Consider the following 18921-nt stretch of genomic DNA (forward strand, 5'->3'; position numbering starts at 1 on the left):
AAACACACACACAAACTTAGTACAAACAACAACAACATAGAACAGAATAAAACACTATTGTGTTGTCTGTGTGGGTTTTTCCTTGCCTCTGGCTACGTTTCAGCTTTACGTTGTCTTTGTGTTGGTCCTGTTCAGCGCAGTCAGGTGTGGAGGAGAGGGGTAACCGAGGGGAGGAAGACCGGTCAGAGCCCTTTGCCTTTGTCTTGTCTGAAGTTTGTCTCTTGCTCTTCTGACTCTCTCTGGTCTTTTTATCCTTGTTTTTTGTCAAGCTGGCCTTGATGCGACCTTCAAAGCCTGCCCCTTCCTTTAGTGTGCACACAAACACCAGTTTCAATCTTAAATGCTGACCTAGGTTTTTGCAGTTATTTTGCAGTACTATAAAATCTCCAAACTACGAACACATTTTCTGGAACGACTGACACAATTTTGCAGTGTTAAAGCATATATTGACGTTTAAACTATACCATCACCTTTACAACTGATGCGCGCATATCTTCCACCCAATCTTTATTCTCCTCGTCCTGTTCGTCCAGCCCAAAGGGAACCAGGAAGGTGAAACAGCTACAGGTGAGTTGAACGTTTGATTGCTCCCTGTTTTCAGGAAAAGGAACCACAGAGAACGTTGTGGGTGGTGGGACGGGTGGGCCGCTGGGTCCCAAACCCAAATCATCCAACACCTACCCCGATCACAGGAGAGAAGGAAACATATTATTCCCTGGTGACAAACTGATACAAAAAGAAAGAAACGATCGACAACATTTATGGAAGAAGTACAGAGTAATTCATGATTACTACAACAGAAAAGAGAAAAGCCAGCTATACCTCGGCCAGTGGAGGCAGTGTGCTGCCTTTTAGCAGCTCCGCAGCACTCGGACAGTCTTTCCCTGTTATGTTCAGGGCAACGTGAGGGATAATGTCCTGTGGAAGCACCACGTCCGCTGCAGCTGGCACTGACATCTGACTAGGCAACGGAGACGAGCCGTGTTTCTTGTTCTTCTTGCCAACAGCCGTCTGTGCACACAGGCCATGATGTATCCAATTGATGTGTTGGATTCTCGTACCGCATTACTGCAATTTAACTACTTTGACCGGGAACAAATATGGGGAGGGATAACAATGTCTAAAACAGGATTATTCTACAGGAGTAACGCTGCGTTACTGAAAAGCCATGTTGCAATGTTGTGAACATGCGATAGGTCAGAATGCATCTCTCCGTCCATCCCATTAATGTGTGTAAACCGCTGTATGTTATCCTGTGGGAGTCTGGTGTCACAGTGAAGGGATGGCTCTGCGCTGTTGCAGACTTACCAAGAATAAGTGTTCTGCTCCCTGCGGATGCTACAAGGATTTCAAGAACTGATCAGAACGGTTAAAAGAAGAGTTTTCCAATGTTACGGCAGCCGTTTAGGAGAGAGTAAAGGAGAATACCATCTTTGTCGTAATTTTCCAGGCAGTCTTAACTTAATTAGAGAAAACTTCATTTAGAGAATGCATGACTGACGGTCATCCACCTAACCTGTTTCTCTGTTGGGGCATCCTCAGGCACTGGAGGTGCCTCGTCACCAGGCAACGGGACCAGCAACAAGCCCCGGGCTCGGTCCCAGTGCTGCAAGATGTGATCCACCTGTTGCTGGGTCTGCTCATACACAGCGAACTGACACTGCAGCTCATCCACAATGGACTGGATTGGCTGGATAGTCCAAACATCAAGGGTAATACAAAGTGGTCATCAGCATTGAACAGCTATTGATTTTTTCCTGGTGTGGGATAAGCAACTCATTTCATTATTATTAGTTAATACTATCACTTAAATATTAACTGTAAGTGCATACAGCAGTTTGTCTTTCCATTGTTACATGCGAAAGTGAATGCAATTCCTATTTTATGATATCAATTATAGGTTGTAAGCATCTTACTCGAGATGTTGTCATAGGACACTGAATGGTTGTTTATATTTCTAGTATTCAGAGCAACGTTTGATAGTAAGAACAATTTTAGCTTTTAAGAGCTGCAAGAGTGCAAATACAAAGGGAAAGAAGTCTACTTTTTGAGTAATACAAAATGCATTTGTCTCCATTTTTGCTGGAATTTTTGTGTCCTTATCTGAAAAAAGAATTTGACATGACGATGGAGCGACTTGCTGTGCGGGGGTGTCATGACCTTCGCTTCTTAATGAACTCACCATCTCTCCCTCCAGCTTGTCTGCAGGCACAGAAGATTCTGCTTGTAATCGCTTGGCTTCTTTCCTCCGATGCGCTGTATTAGCAAAGCGGGATTGATAATAGCACATACACAATAATCTTTGGCTATATGTAGTACATTTTTACATTATGAATGACATTAATTCCTTAGCCTAATGTGTGAGTTTGCATTTATTTATATATTTCTTCAAGACCTGAAACTGTTAATGCTTAACACTTTAAGAACCTTCAAAAATATAATAAAATTATGAGTTGTGTAAGTAAATTGTGAGTGCAACCCTCAACCATCATGGTAAAACAAGTGGTCTTTTGTATATGCTGAAGGTTTCTGCATCCTGCACTGAATCATGTAGAGATTCCTTACATCTGCTGGCACCTTTGTTTAATGGAAGCTGCTCTCTTTCAACCACTCGTATTTGTTTGGAGTTGTTAGAGCCAGACGTCGGCACAACATTGACTGCAGCTGTTGTCTGGAAAAAAAAGAAATCAAATCTATTTTGAAATCAGTGATGCATGTGTGAACGTGGTGCTCCTTCCCAGCACCAGATAGGCGATTCTTCACCAATAGCTCTTTCCTTTTCTTTAACACCTTTTCTACTCTTAGCCTCTTCATCTCTGCAGTTTCTATAGTCTTGAGACCCATTATACATCAAGTCAGTTCTGATTGCAACGTCTGGGATCTAATTTCTCTAATTGTTTCTGTAGATGGGCCCATAGCAAGATTCTTCTTAAAGTTTTGACTCACTATCACACTCACACTTCTACAGCTGCCTTGGCTGTTAGATTGTGACTCCTGGTTCTCAGTCCAACAGTATCCAATAATATAACGTACTGTACTCTATGAACAATGATCGACAGTTTCACATACACTTGTAACACTTGAGGCTTCTTAACTCCTACAAGTACAATATAGTACTCAATATAGTATGGCCTAAATCTCTAGAGAAAGTTGCATAAAATATTATTTTCCCTGGACTTCTGTCATTTGTTAGCGTCAGCAGATAAAGTAGTTTTGGTTATAAAAGGATTCACAGCTGGTCTATGATGTGCTACAGTACTCATTAATCTGTATGTCCCCTTATTTTCCAGTTGTGATGCTCTGTAGTTCATAATGTACCTACACAATGTAATATTTGAAAGTCAACAGTTAATTATAAAATACCTACAAAATAATTCCACGTTATTCCCTCGTTCCATGTTTTGCTGCCTCTCAAACACAGTACAAGCATCAGTACCTACTGTAGGGGTATGCAGTGGTAACGTAAATTGGAAAGTTATGCTATGTGTTGTAGGACATCAGTAATATAACAGTATATCCACAGACCTGCTTCCTCTCCAGTGTGCTCTTCTCCTTTGACACTTCTTTAAGAGTCATTTTTCCTCCCTTTTTGTTGTTCTTCAAATCTTCTTCCTTCAGCCTTGTCGTCTCCTCCTGAAGCCTCTTTTCTTCCTGCCCGAGCTCCCTTTCAAAGAGGCGCACATGCATTCACACGTTTTTATGGTTGTGTAATTTTGGTTCGAAATATTAACAATAATTGGATGCATCTTTAGAGGAGATTTTAATTAAATGCAGTCATGCACTCAACATTAGACATATATCTGTACTCTCCTGTATACTCTTAATGTATAGTTTATTTCTACATATCTGTAGTGTGTTGTTTCCCGGCTCATCTTTATTTGTCAGTTTCATTTTTTTCCCTCTGCATTATGGTTGCATTTATAGTCATTTTCAATCTGATGATGTTCAGTTAAGAGAGTGATGAATCTGACAAGATACATTGACACTAGCGTATCTAAGAAAAATAAATTCTGCTGTCTGTACTTCTCTGTTAGTCGCTGATCAATATGCTCCTTCTTCTCCTCGGGCAGAGCGTCGTACTCCTCATCATCCAGCTCCTGCAACCACGGCTCCTCCATTTCAGCTTTCTCTTTCTCCAGAGCCTCTGAAGTACACAAGCAGACAGTTACATATTTCTTAACCATAAACCCGACTGATTAGACATACATATACACTAAATAAAGATTTGTAACCTTTGTATAATAATGCGTCATCAAGTGCATTTCTCTTACCCTTGGCTTCTCTCTGTGCTTCCTCTCGTGCCTTCAGGGCGTCGTACGAGTCACTCAGGTTGACTACAAAGATGCGTTTGCGGTTATCAAGGGCCTTGAGAATAATTTGCAGCACGCTTGCTGCCGATTGAGCATACACAGACTCCAGGCCGTCAATCACGATGCCGCGGTGACAGTCGCTTAACTAACGCCATGACGACAACAAGACGACAAAAAAAAGAAGACACAAGTGAGACTTAAGTAAAAAGTGTCACACATAATACATATCTGATATATATGTTTGATTCATCAAAGACTGAACTGAATAACCACAAGACAAAACTGTGGGTAATCTACCTGAAATCTTTCTGCCAGGATGTCAACCAATAGCTGTTCAGGCAACAGATTACTGTCCACATCTCCTCCCTGAGGAGAAACCACACTCAAGCTGGTTTATTATAGTCAACTATTATTTTATTATTTCAATTATACACAGATATTAAGTAGGTTCATACCCTCAAATTAGTAGAGGAATTTTTCAATTTACAAACATGGACTTCAATGCGTTGACAGCAGCAGCAGATGAGCAGAGGAGAAGAAAATATACCAGGCAACGGGTAAAGTGTGTGTTCTCGGTCCCCCGAGGAGCCTTGGAGCCATTTCCGCTGAAGCACCGTGTTTGCTTCTTACCAGCCTCCTCAGGCTTCTTCCCAGCATTAGCGGGTGGCAGCACAGTCGTAGGGTTGTGTCGCAGTCTGGCTGATAGGTGAAGTTCCATTGACGAGCACCTCGGTAACCACGGCATCAACACTCAGGCTTGCCCCTCCGTAGTGACGGGCCAGAGCTGCCACACAGCTGCCATTATCTAAAGTGGGGAAGACACACAAATTCACACCTATCAATCCTACATTTCTGGGTATACAGCATATAAACTGGGAGGCAAGTTAGGAACACATATTTTTGGTGACTCTTTTGGATCTAGTCACATATTTTATGTTAATAACAGATAAACCAGAGAGGTATTGCAGGTGAAAAAAAGATGGATGAAACATGGGTCAAATTAATTCAATATATTAGATTGATATATGAGGCTCTCCAAATGAGATGACAAAATTGAGCTTGATTTAAAATGCATAGCCAACTTTTTATTGATCAATTAGTCAATCAGTTGCTTCACCTGTCAGTGGCGCTCCATACACAATAATAGCAATGCCTCTGCGGTTGCGTGCAGCCAGACCCTCAGGCGACAGATCCACACGCATGTGGCGAGCTATTACTCTGGAGACGGGGGTCATCTCGAGCTGCCCCAGTGCCTGGGAATTTCCCACTACGGTCATCTCCGAAACCACTGAAAGAACGAGTGTTACTTAGACACGCAGGGACTGTGGAAACAACAGTGAATGTTCAGATGTTGTACTTACGTAATTCAGCTGGTTTCAAACTTAACGAATGCATTTCTTCCACTTTGCTGTCTCTTTCCTCGTATGTGTCAACCATCACAGCTTCATCTTCATCCAGGCCTTGTTTCAGTCCTGCTGTACACAGGTAGTTTGGATAAAAACAGAGAACCGACATTATATGCAGACACCTTTGAGTACATGATTTCAGTTCTTAAGGATCATGTGTGCCCTAAGCTACCATCGTCTTTCAGCTGGGAGCCGTGCTCCTGGTAGTACTCGAGCAGTTCCTGGGGAAGACTTTCTCCAGGGGCTCTGGGGGGCAGCAGTAATATGCGGTTCTCGCCATAACCCTTAACAAGACGCAGGATCTACACGGGAGGAAGAAATGGGAAAGAGAAGGCAACCGGAGCAGAGAGAAAACATAATATGGAACAGTTAGAAGAAAATGAAATGTTGTGGGCCAGTTAAGGAACAAGATAAAAGAAAACACATCTCCAGGGCAAAGAGTGGTTGGAAAGATCTGGAAGAAACATGTGACTTCCTGTGGTGTAATGCATTGTGCAGGGGTACCTTTTCTTCTTCGGAATACTGTGTGTCTAATTCCAGGGAGTAGAACTCAACAGGGAAAGGGCAGGGGTTTCTGACAGTGACGTTGACCTCGACGTCAGTGTTGAGAGGCAGGCATGGCCCGAGCTCCAGCACAGACGGGCAGAACTCCAGATGTGGCTCCTCCGCCCGCCCCTGGGCTGTAATGAACAGCTGCTGGCTGCTCTCAGCCACACAGACATGTAGCTGCCTGTTGTAAGAACTCTGTAGAGACACGTGCGGTAGGTCATCAATCCATGTAAAGCAAAAGTTCCTCTGCTATATGTCATGCCAATCTCTAAAATCAATGAAGCACTTTACCCCCTCAGCAGGGTTGAACTTTATCTGGACATGGACCTGTTCACCAGGAATCATTTTGAACACCACAGCAGGCGGTTGTTGTATCTGCAAGTCCTTTTGATGCTGGTAGAGAGCAAGAAAACCAAATAGAGTCAGGTTTGTATGTCTAAACAAAGACTTTTTCCCAAAGCAGTTGGTGCCTTAAGAAAATAAGAGGTCGAAAAGTTAAATGAGATGTCCAAAAAATGACAGATCTGTTACCTTTTTGATAGGCTTTCCCTTCTCAGCTATATTCCAGAAGCACGGCACAGACTTGTGATTAAACAACTGTATTGTCCTCATCTGATGGGGAACAACAACATGAGGGCATTCTTGTGTCAATTTGGCTACAACAGACATTAGTCAAATCAATGTCGGAGACTAGAAAAGGATCTAAACTTCCAACACTGTACTCTCATTCAATCCTAGAATATAACAAGCAACCTCAGCAGGGCTACACAAAGGTATCTCTTGTTATTACCTGACACATGCCACATTGCACAGTGTCGAACTGCAGGGTATCAGTTGAAACAGGGACGGCCGGCTCAGTCACCAAAGCACACAGCCGCACCTGGACCGTCGGGCCGCCTACGACCTGTAGATCCAAGTAGAGACAACGCGGACACAATGCTACTGCTCAACAAGGCAGACAACCAGCCAATTAAGTTTCACCCTGAATCATGGTTACCTGTATTGGCATGACAACACTTGTATCCCCCATCTTCAGGTCAGCTGTTTGTGGGTCAAATTTGACCGTAAAAGTCTGCGTCTCTCCACAAGGCAGGTTTTTTACTCTTTTAAAGTCTGTACTGAATCCTTTGAAGATGCAACACAACAGTTTTATTCATTCCAAACATGTAGAATATTGAGAGCCCATAGAAAAGTGATTTATATCAAAAGAGTATCGCCCCATTGATGATGCAGCCCTCCAAACCCAGCAATTCTATTTCATTCACATTAATTCATTCATATCCATCTTGTATCACTTTAGGATTATTCACTCATCTTACATGATTTAAAAAAAATAATAAATCTGTAAACTTGTCTCTCTGGATACAAGAGAGGGTTATTTTGTGTAATGTAAACTGGTTAGCTTGGACCCATCCGGTGTTAAATAAAACCCGCCAACAGTATTTCTAAAGCATTATTAAACATGGAATGCCATTAATTATTAAATATACACACTAAACTACTATTCCTATGAACTGAATGAAAAATAAATAGATGAGGAAATATGAATATCAATTGGATTAAATATTTAAATGAGTCACTATAGTTCAAATCTAGTTGTTAGATCTAAACAAGAATAGCTGGCTGACTCTGTCTCTCTCCCTACAGACCGCTGAGACAATGGACATACATTTTGAAGTAGACCTAAGTCCCGGGGCGGATTGACGTGTTTTCTCTCTAGTTTCCTGTGTAATTTCTGTGTGTCCTTGAGCTCATTCAGTGCTGCTTTTCTGTCTATAGTTTGTGAATGATGATACCTGTTCCAGCTAGAGGTTTGACACTGGCTTTGAAGGACACAGCCACTGTACCAGTGTTTGTCACGTTTACACTGTGACTGTGGGGAATGGCTGGAATGACATAACCAAAATCCAAAACATACTCTGGAAGCAGGAACCTAGGGCAGAGGAAAGAAGTACTGAGACATGTGTCTAAAGCGATGTGATTTTTGGATTCAATTGTTCAGGTTGTCAAGATGATAACATAACGGGACTATTGAGTGGATTCACGCCATGACATCCAGTACATTGATTTACCACAGAACAAAAACAGACGGTTGTTATTCATTACCCCAAAATCTTTGATTACCCCAACACAGTTCTTCTTTCAGACCAGTGAGTGGGCCATCTGTTCAACTAAAGTCTGTATGTGTGTGTGTGCAAACATACTGGCTAAGTTTGTGCCACTTCATGAAGGAACTTTGCGATTCTCGGAGCTCAAGCAGACTGTCAGTCACAGCGAGGGCATTCTGTTTGACCATCATCCTCTCAATCTCCATGTGAAGCAGCTTTTTATACTAGAGGCAGCAGGCATAAGAGAGAAGGAAGAGGGATAGCCGTTAAACACATGAAAGTGACAAAAAAGTACGGAAGGGTCACATAAGCGCCAAACAGCACAGTCTCACAATAATTCAAGGTATCTCCAAGTCAATCACATGCCCCATGTTTAGATCTCTTAATACAAGCAAATGCTATGATGGCAATAAAAAGTGTCTCATTATTTGTCAAGATTCACTTGAAGGAAGATATCATTACTTTTTTACTCGTAACTCCAGTGCCAATACTACTTCAGCTTAAACACTGCGTGGGAGTCTTACACAATATGCAATGTTTAAGATGTAATTAACTGCGCTATACTCCCTAAGGCTGGTTACACATAAACCCCGTGACGACAATACACCTTCAATGAGATGAAGGGTCGACTTCTACTCATTGTTGTCCACAAAGAGGAGGGATATCGTCCCGCTTTAGAAAAGAAACTCTTTCTCGCTTTCACTCTTCAACATGAATACCTAGAGCCGGAGATGGTAGCTGGAGATTTTAAAAGGCTCTTCTTCAAGGCAGCAGGGAATAAGGACTAGTTTGCTTATCTTCTGCTTTCCTTAATCTGAGGTATTTTATTGAACCAAAACACATTAATTTGGATGTACTTTGAATCGCTGGTCTCCCTTGACGCATCACAATTGAATAGTGTACGGTGTGGGGTGGTACGGCTGTGGACACAGGCACTCGACACCAGGGTGGTGAGTTTCAATATTTTATTTATTCCGCTCACAAGAACACGCCGCTCGCTCGCTCGCTCGCCCCCGCCTCACGGTTCAAATAGGGGAGAGCACACACACCCACGATTATCCCCAGCTGATTGTCATTGTTTTCACCTGGCACTGTTCCCCGAGCCACTCCCCCTCTCTCCCACCTGCAGCCGGGCTGAAACCACGCCCGCCACCACAAATAGTAATCCATATTTATTATCAGTCTTAATGTCCACCTTTAAATTCGGACTTAGAAATGCATTCATTGTCTAAATATAATAATGGATTAAATTTGTCCTCCTCGTATCTTATTTCCACACCATCTGACTAACATTGAAGAAGTCTCTGTCTGTATGTATTGCATATTGACTTCACACTGTACTGTCAAGTGTTACTCCAGTGGAACCGTTTGTTGTTAGTGGGATAGTTTGTGATCGTGTGTTTCTTACTATCCATTATCACACTCAACACAATCCAAGAGAGCACAATGTTGAGTGTGTTTGGATGAGGAATTTCCAAGAAAGAAAAGCTGTGCCAGGCAGAGCAATAGAAAGTCACTGAGGGCAGTGTAGAGGACAGGGTGTAGATGAGGTGGTAATGTCGCCAATTGGTAAGTCCTTATCTGTCCTATCCTTAAAGACCCCCTTATTCTGCCTGTACTAAACAAAGCGTTGTATAGTCTTATAGTCTCATCTACAGTACAGTCGGCTTAATAGAAACCTACATGACACATAAAATCAATGTTTAAAAAAGAATCTTGGTCACAAACTGTGAGGTGGTGTTTGGCTTCGGCTGTCTGTCGTTCATCAGGTGCCGTTCCATTCATGAGCTCCACTCCCTCCACAGCTCTTCTGGCCTGCAGCACCAAATCACTGTAAGACTCCTCTGCTGCAAGGGAATCACATTTAAAGAGTTACATTTGTGCCAGTATTTGCTGCCAAATGGAACCGTCTATTGACCAAAAGATTTAGGCTCAAAGATTGCTAGAACAACCAGAATTACCGGCACGCGGTCTAAGAATGTCATTACTTCATAATTCATCCAATTCAACAGTATTAGTTAGAAATTCATATCTATTCTTAAGTTATGGGCAAAAATGTGTTTTGTGAGGCCACAGTGACCTTTAACCACATCATTCTATTGGCTTTACATACTAGGTGCTTATTTTATTTAAAAGAAACAATAAACTATGACACCATATAATTACCACTTCTCCGTTACTGCTGATTATTGATTACTGTCCCAATGCAAGGGGAACATTACCTTCTATTGACATTACCCCATAATTGCAGTTGGGCATTTTGGGTAACGGGTGTGCATACAATTACAAGGGGGGTATACGATTTTATGGCTAATATAGTAACATAATAGTAGATGAAAAACATATTTCATTAGCTTGGTGAGTGAGGATATGGTCATGTCTCTATGTAGGAGAAAATGTCAAAACATACGCAGGTTTTGTGGCAAGTTAAGGGTGATCCTTGGGAACACTCCCTCTCCAGTCAGCGTGAGGACCTGCGGCAGTAGGAAAGCCACCTGCAGCTGAAGCTGCCTCTCAAACACCTCTGGGGTGCCTGGGAGGTAGAGCACACGCAGACATCACTCCGCACCGGGATCATTGTAACCCTGGCACACAGAGAAGGAACTAGGTTAAAAAACAACAACAACAACCGTACGCATGATAGATTACCCTCCCACATCCAAAAGAGTGCAAAGATGACCTAAAGGAGCGGGGATGACCACGGGCCGGCCTGGTATGACATGTCTTTCTACATGTTGCTCATCCTCCAGGGCCTTCCTCAACCCCCCTGCCTCCTCTTCTGCCTCTTCATCCTTCTTTTGAAGATGTGTGATGCTGAAGTTAAAGCCTATCTTGCCAGTATTGGTTAGCGTCACCTCAGCTTCACTTTCTTGATCAAACGGCTGGATAAAAAGAGACAAGAGGCAATATTGCTTTTTATATGGATAGTGACTTTATAGTGAATTGGTTTTGTGGCTGTCTCCACCCAGTCTCTCTTTGGTGCAGTGGATGTTCAGTAGCGATGTGTTGTGGAATATTTCAATAAGCTCGGTAGAAGAGAATGATTTGTCTAATAAAACGGAGTCTTGATGAATGATCAAAGTTGCAGAAAGTCCATTTATTGCTTGCAAGCAGGAGGTCAACTACACAGGCACGTATCTTGGTGCTCTGTGGAGATGGCGTCTCCGAGCAGTGAAAATGCTGAGTTCTTATACACACACATGAAGGTCATTTCTAGTGGTATGCAGACACGAGAGCTACTGAAGCCTGAAACTCTAAACCACCTGTGAGATAACACAAATGAAAAGTTATAAATCAAGCAGGAAACGAATCAAGGCAAAGATGGGAGTAACAGGGTTCCTTTGTTCGAGCATTCGGGTGAAGGCCAGTTTGACTATCCTCCTTCACATAGCTGCAAAAGACAACTTTTGGGTCTCCCTTTTCTTCTCACATTGCTTCATTACAGACAATAATCAATCTTTTGGCATAAGATTATGTTATAACATATTTTACCATTACATTCCACTCTTTTGATTATTCTTTAATCACACATAATATTGCAAAAATATGTTTTTGTGAGACCAAGTCTCAGGTCGTTTAGCAAGCAAATATGAAACAAAAGGAATGAACACAGAAACATGAGAATATAAAAATGTCACTATGCGTATGTATCGAGGTCGTAAGTGTTGAGGTCGTCCAGGGAGTCAGAGTCACTGTTGGGGTCATTGTCAGAGTCATGTCCAGAATATGGAATTAACACAAACAAAGTGACACTTGCAAATAAACACATGGTTACACGAGTTCCCCCCAGTCGTCTAAGGGGGCTCCATGGCCGTTGCCGTTCCATGATAAGGGAGAACCACTCTTTAGATAGCTGATTACAAATCACAAAAAGATGCTAAGATACAATGAAACTGAAGCAAGCAATAATATGAATGAAACCGTAATGACACAAACGACTACTGTGTCTATGTGGAGGGGTCCTGGTCGTGTTCTTCTTCTTGTGTTGGTCCGTAGGTACACGTTGGGATGTGGAGTCTGCCAACCTTCTTTCTTGTGAGGCATCCGCGTTGTAGACAGTCAACACAGATCACAATGCACTGTGTGTCTGTCGGTCAACTGCCCGTTGTGAACCCGTCCGTGGTCACTGCAACGGTGGTGTCGGTTGATTGACACTTGTTGTGGGGGTAGGGTCGCTTGAGCCCACTGCTGGTACTGGATCTGGAACCTTCTTGCAATGGGATGCGTGGATCCAAGTTGCCCTTTCAGCTACTTTGACAGCTGTTTGGGTGACAAGGAGAATCTGGAACGGCCCCTGCCAGCGTCGTGCTTTCCAGTTCTTTCTTCTGAAGTCTTTCACCACCACAAAGTCACCAGGTTTCAGTTTGTGGAGTGGTCCTTCAGCTGGTTTCGGGAGGGCGGCTGCAACCTGTTGTCGTATGTTAGACAGAGCAGAAGAGAGTTGTGCACAATATGTTAACATTTCATGTTCACATAACGCGGTTGAAGGGAGTGGTGCCGTCGGTGCCTCGGTTCCTACGTGAGGAGGAAAACCAAACAATATCTCGAAGGGACTCAGGTTGCCTCGTGTTCGTTTTCTCATACGCATGTACATCAACACTAGAGGCAGGGCTTTTGTCCAGGGCAGACCTGTGTCTGCACAGCACTTTGCCAATTTGGTTTTGAGTGTGCCATTTTCTCGTTCCACAGCCCCTCCACTGGCTGGATGGTATGCGCAGTGTGTTTTTAAATCAATACCTAGGTATGCACTTAATTCTGTAATGGCCTCGTTGACAAAATGAGAACCATTGTCGCTTGATATTTTAGCCGGAATGCCCCATCGAGGAATGATTTCAGAAATCAGGGCCTTGGCCACTGTTGCAGCGGTTTGTTTGCTTGATGGAAAAACCTCAACCTACTTGGAAAACATGTCTACCATCACCAGACAGTGTTTCTTACCTTCAGATGGAGATAACTCCACAAAATCCATCATAATGTGCTCAAAAGGGCGGGTTGGTGGTGGGTGTGCAGCCTGGCTGGACACGCCCACGGGCCTGCCTACATTGTGAGTAGAACAGGTGACACATGCAGAACAAAATTTTTGTGCATATGCTGTGAACCCTTTTGTAAACCACGTCTCATTAAGTGCACGTAACATTCCACCTTTTGACACATGGTCTAACCCATGAGTCAACTTAGCATAATGGGCAAAATAATGTTTAGGTAAACACGGCTTGCCCTCGGGTCCAGTCCAGAGGCCGTTGGTGTAAATACAGCCAGATATGGACCAAAGCCGTCTTTCATCAGGGGTGGAGAGGGACTGCATCGCTGTAAGAGAGGAGGGAACTGACACCTGAGAGCACATGAAAACAGAGGAAGCTGGGAGCGAGCGCAGAGCAGCAGCTTTTGCAGCCGAGTCTGCTCGAGCATTTCCCCGTGATACATCATCTGTATTAGACGTGTGGGCTGCACATTTACAGACAGCAATTGCTGTGGGTAGCAAGATGGATTCCAACAGTTCAGCAATGAGAGTGTGATGTAGGATGGGCTTACCGTCCGATTTAAGGAAATTCCTGTGTCTCCACAGTGCCCCAAAATCATGTACTACACCAAACGCATAGCGAGAGTCAGTGTGAACTGTGACTGTTTTACCCTTAGCCAGTTTACAGGCTTCGGTCAGAGCGATGAGCTCAGCTGCCTGGGCTGAGAGGTGACATGGCAGAGGACCTGAACACAGCACACCAGAGTCAGAAACAACAGCAAAACCAACACAATTTTCACCAGACTGAGGATCGCGAGAGGCGGATCCATCCACATACATTACCATGTCGCTGTTAGTTAGTGGAGTGTCCACTAGGTCAGGACGAGGAGTGCACTGAGCTTGGAGCTCAGCCAAACAGTTGTGGTCCTCCCCATCCCCAGGAATAGGAAGTAAGGATGCAGGGTTAAGGTTAGTACAACGTTTTATTGTGACATTCGGCATGTCGAGGAGACATGTGTGGTACCGTAAATAGCGAGCCGCAGAAAGGTGAGAAGATTTCTGTTCGAGGAGAATCAAAGAAACCGCGTGCGGAACGAGCAGAGTGAGTGGTGCGTAACCCACTATGTCACGTGAGGCAGTGAGCGCTTTTTCAGCCGCGGCCACAGCGCGCAAACATTGTGGCAGTCCTGCAGCGACAGGGTCGAGTTTTGCGGAGAAATACGCAACCGGGCGGAGTTTATCACCATGTGGTTGTAGCAGCACAGAAGTCATGCAGCCCTGTCTTTCATCTACTGTCTGAGTAAATGGCTTATTCGGGTTCGGCAGTCCAAGAGTCGGAGGAGTTTGCAAAGCACATTTCATTTGTGTGAAGGCCGCATGACCCTCTTCAGTCCAGATTATTTTGTCGTGTGCTGTAAGATTTTTTCCATGGATTAGGTTTGATAACGGTTGTTCCATTTGTGAGTAGTTTGGAATAAATGATCGACAGTATGAGCACATGCCCAAAAAGGACATCATTTGTTTTTTGGTGTTGGGTTTCGGTATCGATACGATCGCGGCAATTCTTTTTGGGGAGAGGGTTTTTCCTTCTCCAGATATGTCATGACCTAGGAAATGCACATTTTGAGACACAAATTGTAATTTAGAAAGGCTGGCCTTGTGGCCTTCCTTTGCTAAATGTTTGAGTAGTTTAAGCGTGTCTGTCTGACACTGCGTCTGAGTAGGAGCTGCAATTAAACAGTCGTCAACATACTGCAGAAGTGCAGAGCCGGGAGAGAGCGTTAAGCTCTCCAAGCTTTCTCTGAGCGCATCATTGTAGATTGTGGGTGATTCGGTATAGCCTTGACACAAACGAGTGAAGGTGTATGGCTTACCGTTGAAGTTGAATGCAAACCAAAATTGACTGTCTTTGTCGACTGGCACGCTGAAAAAGGCATTTGACCGGTCAACAACAGAACACCATTTAGCTTCAGGAGGAATCTGAGCTAGGATTGTGTAAGGATTAGGAACATTTGGTGCCCGTGCATGAACAGCCGCATTTACTGCTTTTAGGTCCTGCACGAAACGCCATTCTGTAGGCTTGCCAGCATCTCTGATTTTTTTTTTACTGGAAATATTGGCGTCCTGACCGGTGAGTCTGGACATGGAACTATCACTCCTGCCTCCAGGAGCGAATTGAATACAGGTGTGATACCGTCAATGGCCTCTTGTCGCAGGGGGTACTGGTGTTTGTGGGGGCGGAAGTCAGAACGTGGAGTGATGACGACCGGTTGGCAGTTGTTGATCAAGCCTACGTCATATTTGTGTGCCGCCCAGAGTGTCTGTGGAACAGAAGCAAGAGCGGGAGAAATCGATGTGGGATTTGTTAAAAATGTTTCAACTTTGTCGTTGTGCTCATAAAACACATAGACAGATCGACAAGCTGGTGTGAGAAGTACACAGTGAGTTCTGTGAAACCCTGTAGATGCGGAGCGCAGAACAAGCGGATCGATTGTCTCCTCCCAGTCAGTGAGAGATTCACACTGAGCCACAAATGGTCCCAAATCCCTCCATTGGTCAAGGCGTCCTTTAGACAGTGAGACATGGGGATAGGAGCCGGGAACTTGAAACAGCTCTTTCTGCGTGGAAGACAGAGAAATAGACACAGCAGATTTACAAGTTGACCAGTACAAAGTAGAACAGGCAATTGCATCATTGAGGGCCTCAAAAAATGTCTCTTCAAAAAAGTCGTCTGGACCCTCTGACACATATGTCGTGCAATGCAGGTGTTCAGGGTTCATACGGTCTGCATGAGGAGAAACCCGTGCTTCACCAGCCTGGCTTAGCCTCCGAGCGTCATCGATCGGGATCCACCACTGATACACAAAAAGAGGATTAGAGGAAGCCTTTTGCATCATTTGGAGTGCGGCTCTACGCCTAACCACTTTAAGGCCGTCTGGAGATGACGTCAAACAAATACCATAGGTACACATCAAGTCTCTGCCCATCAGATTTATGGGACAGAGTGAAGAGAGTAAAAAAGAATGTTTTACTTTTATGTCAGGGTTTAGGTCAGTCTCGTCAGAGTGTACACTCGTCATAGGTGTAGTAAATTTTTCTGTCACAGTCAAACCTGAAGCCCCTTGAGAATTTACATACCGCCCACTCATTTTTTGATTTGGAAAATGTTTTTTTTGAATTACTGAATGAGTAGCCCCGGAGTCTACTAAAAACGTCAATTCTTTCCCTTCCACAATTACTTTTGTAGTTGGCATATCTTTGTATGCATCTGATGAAAACATAGCATACGTGAGTGGTGGTGGTGTGGATGTATTCCGTTGCTGTAAGTGAGAAATGATGCTGAGCAAAACAGCATGTTGTTCTGCAGTGTGCGTGCGAGGAAGCAGATCTTCATTGCAGCATTGTGTGTGTGTGTATATGTGGGTGTGCGTGCGAGGAAGCAGATCTTCATTGCAGCATTGTGTTTGTGTGTGTTGTCTTCTACTTTCCTGTTTTGGAGAGGCAGCAGTAGTCATCCCTTCACACGTGCAATCTCCCTCACACACACACCGTCAGTCTGAAGTGCCGAATTGTTGACCACCTCTGTCAGTCCCGGGGTGGCGCTGTCGCCCACGTGGCTGACGTGCCTGGTTAGAACGGTAGGGGCAGTCTTTGTACCAATGGTCTGTTTGTCCACAGAGGAAGCATTCGTCAGGCTGCATATCTCGTGGTGCTCCTCCTTGGAAACGCCCTCTTCTTCCACAGTCCATTCCCCAGCCTCGTCCTCTCTGTTGGCCCCTCCCATAAGAATTTCCGGGTTTGGGTGGGTGTCTCGTTCTCCTTCTGCACCCAGTGTCATCTGTTTTACGGCTTGGAGCATCGCGAGTTGGGCTCTCTCCCCAGTCTGCTTGCTGCGTTTGTCTTGACACATTTGATTTTCCACATGCATTTTATAATTGTGTCGTGCGTGTTTTACCACTTCTGTGAGCCTTGCATCTTCCAGACCCACGACAGAGTGTTCTGTGGCAGTTTTGACGTCAGGCAGAAGCCCGTTCATGAAGGCGTTCTGAGATGTGTTTCCCACACGGTCATGTTGGTTAGGTCCGTGGGCTCCTCGAGGCCGCTGTGAATCTGAAAAGCAGCCACAAGACGCTGATAGTAAAATGTCACATCTTCGGCTTTACCTTGTTTTGTGCTGTTGATGAGTGCCATGTTGACAGCCGCTGGGAAGGCCGCAACCACAGCATCACAGATCGCTGTTATGAATGTTCTGTAGTTGAGGTTTGCCTCATTGCTCCAGTCGCGGTGCACTTGGTGGGAGTCGCAGCCGGCACCAGTGACCACTGCTCTGATTTTGCTGAAGTCACTTGGGCCCACATGTTTGACCAGCAGGCGGTGGACCTCAGCTCCGGTGGGCATGAATTCTTTGCAAAACGTCAGGAACTCTTTTCCAAAAGCCACGCCATTTTTTATGTTGGGCAGATGGGAGGCAGCTTGTTGAATGTCCGCGGAGGTCCAGGGCCTGAATACGAGCCCAGGTAGTCCATCCTGTGGCCGTAGAACTTGAATCATGGGGGCTTGAATATAAGACCCATCCAGTTTACTGTCCATGGTGGTGTTAGGACTAAGAAAATCCACAATTCTTCCGGCTGTGCCCCTCCAGGAGGATGGGTCAGGGATTGACCATGCAGAGTCCGGGGTGGACTGGGCTGTGGGCTCAGCTTTGAATGGGTTGAGGGGTGAGCATGATTTGACGTCTGCACCTCCCTGGTCTCCCAGCCGGGTTTGACTGCGTGTTACAGGTCTGCCAACCGTTGGATTGGGGTTGTACGGTGGTGGTGATGATTGTTGTTGGACTGGAGGTGGTGCAGGAATTTGATAACACGTGTTCAGGAGAGGACCGCCTGCCCCTGTCAGGGATGGATACAATGGAGAAGACACACATGGATTATTCTGTGTTTCTATCTCAGGTTTTTCAGTTTTTAAACATGTCATTTTCTTCATCATTTGTTTTCTCTCCCTACATTCACATTCCATTTCCCATTGTGCCAGACATGTCTGGTTTTTCTCTATTATTTCTAAGTCTTTCACTTTGATTTTTTTTACCACTTTTCAATTCTTTCAACCTTGCTTCCAAATCCCCTCTTAACATTTTGAGTTTAGCGGCACTCAACGAGCCGTTTTCTGGAAACCCAAACTCTTTTGTCCAGTATGGGAGACACTCTGTACATGTTTTCCCGTATTTCTGCTGCATCATTGCCACAATCGGACCCCACGGTTCCGTGTGTTTTGCGGACTGGCCACCCATCTTTTACTGGTGTGGACCCTACCGGTTTACTTATTACAATACAGTCGTCACCGTAAGGCTTAGTTTCTTTATACAAGGAAAAACTTTTGCAAAAACCCCAGTCAAAACTCACGCTACGATATTGCCACGATCTTGTTCTAAAGGTAATTCAGTAGAACTCACGTTTGGTTGTCAATACCAGTGATATCGTTCTGCCTGTTTCCAGCGTAAAACTCACGCTACGATATTGCCACGGTCTTGTTCTAAAGGTAATTCAGTAGAACTCACGTATGGTTGTCAATACCAGTGATATCGTTTTACC

At 44.4% G+C, this 18921-nt stretch overlaps 1 protein-coding gene across 1 annotated transcript in view; it reads right to left on the reverse strand.

Annotated features, from left to right (window-relative positions):
* Positions 1-18921, reverse strand: part of LOC119209732 (hydrocephalus-inducing protein-like) — a gene marked incomplete at its 5' end in the record, with an annotated part of 48326 nt that overhangs the window by 13247 nt on the left and 16158 nt on the right. The window contains 25 exon segments of the mRNA XM_062557882.1: positions 87-304; positions 471-677; positions 823-1011; positions 1517-1690; positions 2183-2256; positions 2566-2671; positions 3526-3664; positions 4024-4144; positions 4272-4455; positions 4608-4676; positions 4766-4899; positions 4969-5115; positions 5428-5598; positions 5672-5785; positions 5889-6018; positions 6221-6460; positions 6557-6658; positions 6797-6877; positions 7056-7169; positions 7263-7390; positions 8062-8198; positions 8470-8597; positions 10102-10220; positions 10784-10929; positions 11023-11255. Of these exon segments, the coding sequence (XP_062413866.1) occupies positions 87-304; positions 471-677; positions 823-1011; positions 1517-1690; positions 2183-2256; positions 2566-2671; positions 3526-3664; positions 4024-4144; positions 4272-4455; positions 4608-4676; positions 4766-4899; positions 4969-5115; positions 5428-5598; positions 5672-5785; positions 5889-6018; positions 6221-6460; positions 6557-6658; positions 6797-6877; positions 7056-7169; positions 7263-7390; positions 8062-8198; positions 8470-8597; positions 10102-10220; positions 10784-10929; positions 11023-11255 (3605 nt within the window).

The sequence above is a fragment of the Pungitius pungitius genome, chromosome 15, assembly GCF_949316345.1.
Source record: "Pungitius pungitius chromosome 15, fPunPun2.1, whole genome shotgun sequence".
In the NCBI taxonomy this organism is placed as follows: Eukaryota; Metazoa; Chordata; class Actinopteri; order Perciformes; family Gasterosteidae; genus Pungitius; species Pungitius pungitius.